At 40.1% G+C, this 9,319-nt stretch overlaps 1 protein-coding gene across 1 annotated transcript; it reads left to right on the top strand.

Annotated features, from left to right (window-relative positions):
- Nucleotides 1-3,472: 3,472 nt before the first annotated feature.
- On the top strand, nucleotides 3,473-8,925 carry LOC148355143 (placenta-specific gene 8 protein-like). Its single transcript, XM_088350123.1, has 4 exons — nucleotides 3,473-3,491; nucleotides 7,520-7,581; nucleotides 7,676-7,836; nucleotides 7,912-8,925. Exons 1-4 carry the CDS (start codon nucleotides 3,475-3,477, stop codon nucleotides 8,104-8,106), a joined length of 435 nt encoding a protein of 144 aa, XP_088206249.1. The 5' UTR covers nucleotides 3,473-3,474; the 3' UTR covers nucleotides 8,107-8,925.
- The last annotated feature ends 394 nt before the right edge of the window (nucleotides 8,926-9,319 follow it).

Here is a 9,319-nt window from a genome sequence, read left to right as displayed (position 1 = left end):
TTACACAAGCCGCACCTGTATATAAGCCGCATGCGCCCACATTAAAAAATGTAACACAAACACAAAATTAACCCAAACCCGACTTTGAGTCCCGCGATTGAAACTAAATGTCCTTCATCAAAGTACACAGTCCAAAAATCACAGCCGGCAAGATGAACGGAAAATGATACCGGTACTTAAGGTTTGATGCAGATCCCGTTGAAAGTAATCCAATGAAAAAAAGTGTATATTTCCAAAGGTAAGGGTGGGAAAAATATATATCCACTATTGTCCGCCGCGTCCACAAACAGGTCTGTCTGTTCCTCACCTTTACCCCACTTCCCGTCACCCCGCATTTGTTCCGCCCCTCCTTTTTCATTCGCCCGTATATCAGAATAAGTGTCTAAAATAAATACAAATAAATACATTACAAAAATATACAGTTGCAAATACATATTATACATGGGTTACACATCTTTACAAAGAAAGACGTACACCGAGAGAGTTTTCAAAGCTTCAATAATAATAATATAACTTTCATCCCAAACGGTGCCTGTGACAGGGCAGTTAATGGTAGCAACACGCTCGCAACACAGTAAACGGGTCTGGTAAAAAAAACATACCGTACTTGTAAACATCACGGTAAACCGTCCTCATCTTCCTCCTTAGAACTGAAGCCATCAAAGTCGTCTTCCTCAGTGTCGGAACGAAACTTTGTCATATAGACGTCGTCCCACGCTCCCTTATTCCAAAACACGCTAGCAACACGCTCGCAACACAGTAAACAGGTCTGGTAAAAAAAACATACCGTACTTGTAAAAATCACGGTAAACCGTCCTCATCTTCCTCATGTGCTGCGTCATGTGCCTTTCTTTTTGCATTTTGCATGATGAGGGTATGTTTACGCTAATTTAATTTATGCACAAGCCAAGAAGTTGCAGTCTTCCTCGGCGCATATATTCCACCGGTCTAAATCTTACCTTTTGTACTCGAGCGCCGCTGGCGGCCGTTAGAAAAATTACATAAATTGGCCGCATCACTGAATAAGCCGCAGGGTTGAAAGTTTGGGCAAAAAGAAGCGGCTTATAGTCCGGAATTTACGGTAAATCATTTAACATAACTTATATACATTGACATACAAAAATAGTTCGTGAAAGAAGCTCCTATAGCTAGCAAAATATGCATTTTTACCCAAACTGATATTGGGTACAGCTTACCTTCAGCACGATAGTATTGATCAGAAGGTACGGCAAGCGCAGAAGCCGATAAAGTGCCAAACGAAAAAGACAGTCGCACACGCCCATGGCTTAACAAACAGTAATGCAACAAAAACACAGATTTTGTGAAAATTGAAAAAAAACTCAAAACAATCAAATTTTAACTCTGTTACACATAGCCTTGTCACCTCACACCTCGATTACTGCAATTCCCTCCTCTACGGTTTACCTCAAAAGTCCCTCCATAAACTTCAGCTGGTCCATAAATCTGCTGCATCATCACCAAAAACCCCTCTCGCCATCACATCACCCCTGTCCTTCAGCAACTCCACTGTCTCCCAATCTAACATGGAATCAACTAAAAAATTCTGCTCTACACCAACATGGCCATTCATAACCTTGCCCCTCCCTATCTCTCCGACCTCCTTCACATTGCAACGCCATCCCGCACCCTCAGATCAACTTCCTCCCTCCATCTCACTATTCCCCCTGCCCGCCTCGGCTCCATAGGGAGCAGAGCTTTCAGCCGCTCTGCCCCCCAGCTCTGGAACTCATTTCTGCCTGACCTCCAAATTCTGCGACCCTGTCCTCTTTCAAATCCGGACTTAAAACTCACCTCTTCAGATTTGCCTATTCTTGACAATCTACCTCACACACTGCCCCTTTTAACTATAATGTGTTTTATTGGCTATTTATTACTTGCTTGTTTTACTCTTTGTTTATTGTTGTGTCCTACTCATGAACAGGGTCCTTGGGTGTCCTGTAAGGCGCTTTGGAATACAAGGTATTATTATTATTATTATTATTATTATTATATAGACCAAGCTGAAGCCTTCGACATATTTGCAACTCTTGTTGAAATATCCGCAAATTTTCACGGCCTGTTCACCATCTTGCACCACGAACGGCGGCAGGTGCAGTAAAAGCAGTGTTTATTGTTTTGAATGTCTGGAACCAGTACCATATTTTCCGCACTATAGGGCGCACCGGGTTATAGGGCGCACCCCCAAAAAATAGTTTTTGGTCCTATATCTTCCATACATAAGGCGCACCGGATTATAAGGCGCTACAATGGGAACGTCGACAAAACAGTCAGATAGTTAAGTCCAACTTATTACCCCCTTAACATTCCGAAAGCTTGCAAAGAAGCAAATACGTGTCGAGAACACGTGCGGATGCGGTGTCCGTACGATGTCAATCAAATGCATCGTTCCAAATATCATTCGGAAGGTTAAAGTCTTGGGATTCAAGAAATGCCAACCATTCCTTTGTTTCTATTTTCTTTTTCGCTCGCAACTTCACTGTGCATATGACAATAAACACTTGGAATTGAGTTTAATTAAAAAAAAGACCCATCACAGAAACATCGATATCACTCTGAAACAAGATACTGGGAAAATGTATAGCCGGAGTAGCTCACCGAAGTCGTTGTGTTCAATAATAACGTGCAACCATGGTCCTCTTATATCCGTGAGTGTAGTAAATCCAGGAGAGTAAAATATTTACAAATACAGTACAGAATAGTAAAATACTGTTTACTCTATGCCGTGAGTTCTACCCAACATGCTATTCACATTCATCTTTTTCGGCCAATTGCAGGCTTTGTTTTGTCCCTTTAGCCTGTAAATGATAAAAAGTATCCTCCCGCCACATTGCTTAGCCAATGAAACGCCGGTATACAAATCCCAGCATACACCACGGACAACTTCGCGTTCGGGGGAAAATCTAGTCGTCGGCTGTTGCATTAGTTACAAGACTTTGCGACTTAATATTGATCCATATATAAGGCGCACTGTATTATAAGGCGCATGGTCAGCTTTTGAAAAAAATTAAGACTTTTAGGTGCGCCTTATAGTGCGGAAAATACGGTAATTGGCTGAAAGAGATCGATAAAATGAACTGTTACTTCCTTTTGTGGTCTTTAGCTCCGACCATGATCATGTTGATTTCCACTAATGCATTGACAGCAGTGGTCATTTGTGGAGCAGTGAAAAGCTTTTGGAAGGATAACTACCAGGGCAGAAGACCACCAATCCGGCCTTTAGGGTAGCGTGACAAGAAAGAAGTAAGGCCTTGAAGACTGCGGTCTGATGTTAAAAAAATGATATCGTTAACAAACTGGAATGAATGACATCATGCTGTGTGGATGCTTTCCGGGAGAAGATGCTTTCTCCTGCGAGCGGACAAGTTCTTCGGCATATTTCAGTCATTACATCAACCCTTCATCTAAAAAAGCAGCCTCAATCCAAATTGTATTTGTTTCACCTGCACCGAGACCATGGCACACATCAGCAGGTAAGATCGCAAGAGAAAACTCGATTTTAAAGGAAGGTTTTAGATGATTCCAAATAGATGAGACGTTTTACCTCAAATGCATCATGAAAGATTTGCGGAGTTAGGGTGATTCACCTTTTGTTATAAATATATCTTTGCAAGGTGCATATGTTTTCTATAATCAAGCATCATGTGAGCAGTACTATGTACAAAATTTTCAAACATGATTTAGATTCGAGAAATAAACTTTGACAATTTAAGGCTCGAGTTCCTGGTTGAATTGGGGGATGCATTTCCTTCAGTGGACATTAGAAAAATAGATTTAAAATTTGCCAAAATTGTATGATTTGATATCTAATTTGAAAAAGTTTTGTTGTTTCTTGCACTCCTGATATGATTGTATCGACATTACGGAAGACAATTAGCGCCAGAGAAGGAGACAAAAATAAATTTCTTCTTTCTATTTTGATCAGGATTTTTTGTCAGAATTTAGTCAGCGTTTATTGTTTTTTTGCTTAGAATTTGTACTTTTACATAAAAAAGGTTAAAAAAACACTAGACCATAGGTCTTGGGCGTGGTGACAGCGGTTCTAGAACTAGCTCACTAGTGCTGGGTCATTGTGATTTTCTAGTATTAATCATTTTTTAAGCGGTTGACTGAGACTATTTAACCCTACTTCCAAAGTTTAACCTGGTAATAACAAATTTACAAATTGGTAAGAAAATCATGAACATTTGTTATGATTGAATTGTGTAGCATAAGGTTGAAGACCTGCACTAGGCTATACGCGGCATTTTAATTTTTTTTCAACATTTTGTTCTGTCCAACACTCAGCTTGAAGCTGAATTTTCTAAATTTGTCCCTTCCATCATATTGGCCACCTGGTTTTGCATGAATGATCAATTCTCAATCTAAGAATTGATTAAGCAGCCTGCTCATCCTGGAAGGGGGATTACCTCATGTGCGGTCCCTTCACAATGTTTCTTCATTTTCCTCATGCTGACGTTTTTGAGGTCTTCCTTGCCCTCGTGTAGGTTTTAGATCAGGGCTTGGTGTAATAATAGTCTGTAGTTTGCAATAGTCGGTGGTTTGTGCACCCCTTTGAGACTCCTTGAGATTAAGGGCTATACAAATAAACGTGACTTGACTTAACGCCAGGGGTCAGCAATAAATGATTGGTGAAAAATTAATGCCATTAATTGCGAAAAATTAATGGAATGGTTGCTTAAATTCATAAATCCATTTATTGCAAAATTTAAATAATTAGCAATTATTGCAACCCATTAATTGCGAAAATATTCGGGTTTTTTGTTAGTCGATTGCGTCAACAAACGTGCAACTTTTCACGCCGCGCGAGCATTTCGTATGCGGTCAAGGGCACATACACGCACAATCGGGACAGTGCATGCATACGCGTAAGCTACCGTGCTTCCCCCATTATAAGACCCACCCTGAATATAAGGCCCAGCTTTTTATGAGAAATGAAATTCAACCTTCCTGCAAATAAGAGGCTCATATTACCTATGAAAACCGTAGATATCAACGTTATTTAACAACGGCAATGCTTTTCTAAGAAATTTTTAGCGAAAATGTATTACTTTTGCACATATTTTTATTTCAAAACCTCAATTTTTGACGATGATTTTGAAGTAAGGCCGGCCTTATATTCGGGGAAACACGGTAGCTGTACGTACATAGTGTGGTTGCAAAGCAGCTTTTTATTGGTCGGGACAAAATCGGGCTTGTTGATTGGCTCACGTTTTGCCTCAAGCACGTACGTCGTGGATGCCCATACGCACACGTTGTACACCACTACTACTACGCTGTATTGATTGTAATCTTCGCACGGTTATGGGACCGAAGGAAAAAATGGTTAGATTAGATTAGAGGGACCAGTTTGTTCGACCATATTGACACGGCTAGTATACCATTAAATTACCAATTAATGGCTAGAAATCCAATAAATACCCATTAATTGGCCTTGCCGCAAAAAAAATAATTTTAATTTTTTCGCACTTAAATATTAATTTTTTTTCCAAAAATCAATTACTGATGACCCCTGCTTAACGCGACTATTTATTTGCCATTAGGTAACAAATACAACATAAATCGCGGGTATGGGTGCGGTGTCAGATCGCTGAGGAAGTAAGGAAGAACATATAATTGGCAGTGTTCTCACTTTTATCTCAAGATGACTTTTAAAAAACTGTCTTTAAAGTCACATTTCTGTCAGAATTTACATTTTAAATTCAGAATACAGACGAAAATTCAGTATCTAAAGTTGTCAGAATTCGTATTCCATATTCATTTTAAAATCAGCAGTCACATTTTTAATTCGGAGTTCTGAGATTTGTGGGGAAAAGTCAAAATTTGGGGAGAAAAAAGATTCTGGAATTTTGACAACCCTTACTTGAAAGTCAGAATTATTATTTTAAAGTCGTTATTCATACCTTGAATTGAAAATTTGTTTGAGTTGAGTCCGAGAAATAAAGTTAAAACTGACATTTAAAATTAAAACTATAAAGGGAAAATAGCCATGATAGTGATTTGTAAGAAAATTCCGACATTTAAGTTTGAATTCTGAGAGAAAGCATGAGTCAGATTCTGACTTTACAGTAAGAATTCTCACTTTAGGGACAATTTCAAGCAAAAAAATATAGTGACTTAAAAGCTGACAATTCTTGGAAGAAAAGTCGTAATTGTGAAGAGCTCAGCGCTGCACAGATGCGCGACACATAAAGCCTGTCTTTTGTAACGAAATCAAAGTTAAACAAGACTGTATACATATTTACATATTTTATATTTGTGTGTTTGCATAGGTTACATTGACAAACAATGTTTCCATCATCGACCGATCTTTTAAATAGTTGACGGGAACATTTTAAGTCAATCCCACAGCAGCAAGACATCGTGGTACTTAGAGAGAGAGGCAGAGATACAATGACGGGTGGACGATTAAAAAAAGTTCACAAGAGAAAAGCCTGGCCCGAACCAAATGTAACGACTGACATTTTAGGCCCGTTTTGGAACGGGCTTGGGCTTAAGATCTTACCTCTGTGAAGGTGTTGGTGTGAAATGCACGGCCCGCCATTGCAAAGGGTACCTCAAACAATATCCTTGTGAAAAGCTGGGCAAAAAAAACGTGATTAAGAAATGGTGCGATTTAGTCACTTTGAGTCTCAGTGGTTTGTATTCTTCCTTGTGCTTTATGGAACTCGTTTCCATTTGCACTATGCAAAACAGCTGTGTTTAAGTTTGAAAATTCTGGCAAAAAAAGACAGAATATGACTTTTTAGATAAAAATTCTGAGAAAAATCCTGCCTGGTGTTGTTTGTCTCTTGGCACTCTAGTTATTGTTATAGTCATGTGAGAGCACATATCCTGAACCGTCCCTTTCATGTTTTGTTCAGTTAGAGCCTGTTTGTGTTCCCACATGGTTTTATGCTCTTGTCATCTTGGCACACTCGGTATTGCGATAGCCACTTGTAACCATGTTTCCTGAATCCGCTTCTTTCATGTTTCGTTTACTTAGAGCCAATTAGCATTCCATTGTTACGTTTCATGGTCTCGTTGTCTTGGCAATATTTTTATATTTATAGCCATGTGTGAGCACATATCCCGAATCTTTCTCCTTTTATGTGTTGTTCAGTTAGATGCAGTAAGTGTACCGACATTCCCTGTGCTTACATGTTTTCCATGTTTTCTTCATTTAGCGGTAGTTGATTTTTCAATATCGTTTCATGGCTTAGTTGTTTTCACATTCATGTTGTTATTCTATCCCCAAGTAAGGATATGCGCCGTGTCGTCTTACTTTTATGTTTTCTTCAGTTGCAGCCAGTTAGTGTTCCGACATTATGTTTCATGGTCTTGTCGTCTTGGAGCTCTTGATATTGCCCTATCTACCTGAGACTACGAGTGTAGGCGCCTTGCATGTGTGAGTGCGTGTGTGAATGGGTAAGTGTGAAATGCATTGTAAAGAGGTCATCAGTGACTGGAAACCGCTATATAAACGCAAATACAGACTGTTGTTTGATTTTTCTCTCCTCAGCCAAGCCGAGAAAGGAGATTGGAGCACTGGCATTTGTGGATGCTGTGGAAAGACGAGATCATGTATGATGCATCGTGGCATAAACAAGAGCAGTCTGTCAACGCTCAAGGATTTTGATACCTTTTCTTAAGTAATTTTCTTTGTTTTTGTGTCCAGGCTGCTATGGTTTCTGGTGCCTGCCCTGCATGGCCTTCTCTATTTCAGAGCAAATGGGCGAACACCGATGTTTTCCTTGCTTCGACGCCCTTCACTCTAATATTGGTGGGCCCGCACATTCGACTCTGAGGGCAAGGATCCGAAGCAAATATAACATCAAGGTAGGGTGGAGGTAAACGGAAGACCATTTAAAAGATTTTCAGATTGATTGCGGGGTACCGGGTTTTTACTTCCAGGGTTCCCTCTGTGACGACGTCTCTGTCTCCATTTGCTGCGCGTGGTGCAGTTGGTGCCAGATGCACCGAGAGCTGGAATACCGAAGCCAACTGCAATCTAGCGATAACCTGGTCAAAGAGGTAGTCATCTCGGAACCTTCTCCTGTGGTGTCAAAGAAACGTGACGCACCACCGCCTTATTCAGAAGATCAATAACCAGCACTTTTGCGTTTTTGGCTTGAACCATATAGTAAACATGTTAGGTTAGAGGGGTCCTGGTCCTCAAGGACTGCATGTCCTGTATGTTTTCTCTGCTCCAGTACAGGTTATTGCAGTGGATGATTTACTCGAACCGCCATTTCTGAGTATGTCAGGTCATGTTTATATATAGCTATTAATCACACACAAAAAAAATCACACCATTACAAGATCCCCCGATCTGAACATACATAATGCTCTCCGTTTGGGTGCTTTAAACTGAGATTAAATGTAAGGGAAATTATAGGGAGGATTATATGTACCTTTGTATGATTTTATTCCCTAAAGTACCATCACGCTAAAGATTATATCCAGGTGCTGTTTGTATCCTGGCAACAAATGTATCTTCTTGGGGCCCAATAAATATTAATCAAGATGACCTTCACTTTATTGCCGAGAAGCCCGCTCAAGAGCTTGCGTTGCTTTCCATGTTCCTTGATTTCACAGAGATCGTACCTATTGTGTTACAAAGTGTCACCATCCTTATTGTTCATTTATCATGCTCACCCGCCATCCAGCGACCAGCATTATTCACTTCTTTGAAACATGCGATTTCTGTAGAAACCAATCAGCTTCTATTCTTGTACTCATGTGACCTCACTTAAGCCAATCAGATGTGTTGTTCTATGCCTGTGCTTTCCAATAAATAATTCTCTATCCATATGGGGAGCGTGATTTCTTCCTGAGCCAATCTTGGAAGCATGTGCCTCCGATGGAAGGGCTATCAAAAACCTAATTTCCGACTCAGGGTGTGTTCTTTTCTTCATCCTAATACAATCTCAAGTTTTAACCTTGACACGCAGGTGCAACGTGTTCATCAGTTATTCATTTAGGTCGACATTGGCTCATTCAGAAGTCATCAGGGAACTTCTATGGTCAGTTGGCTCAGCCTAGAGAACGAGAGGCCGATACGTTTGCGACACCTAATTTCTCTTTTTTTTTATCTTAAATTTTATATGAAATGTTATTAAGTAATTTGGTTGTACTTCACGATTGTGTCTTGTTCTTCTTAGAAAATATTTCAGGTTTTTTATTTAAGTTTGAAGCCTGAAATGTGGCAGGAGACCAGAACCGAGAGCTGATACACGTCTCACCTTGCAAGGGCAGTCAGAGTTTTGGCCAGCTAGAAGTAAGAGGGCATGTCCTAACAGGAGGAACTGGACCAAGGCCG

Source organism: Urocampus carinirostris, chromosome 12, assembly GCF_059441175.1.
Source record: "Urocampus carinirostris isolate Australia breed hairy pipefish chromosome 12, RoL_Ucar_1.0, whole genome shotgun sequence".
NCBI classification, from domain to species: domain Eukaryota; kingdom Metazoa; phylum Chordata; class Actinopteri; order Syngnathiformes; family Syngnathidae; genus Urocampus; species Urocampus carinirostris.
The sequence above is the reverse complement of the archived record's forward strand: the minus strand, read 5'-3'. Positions and strand labels throughout refer to the sequence as shown.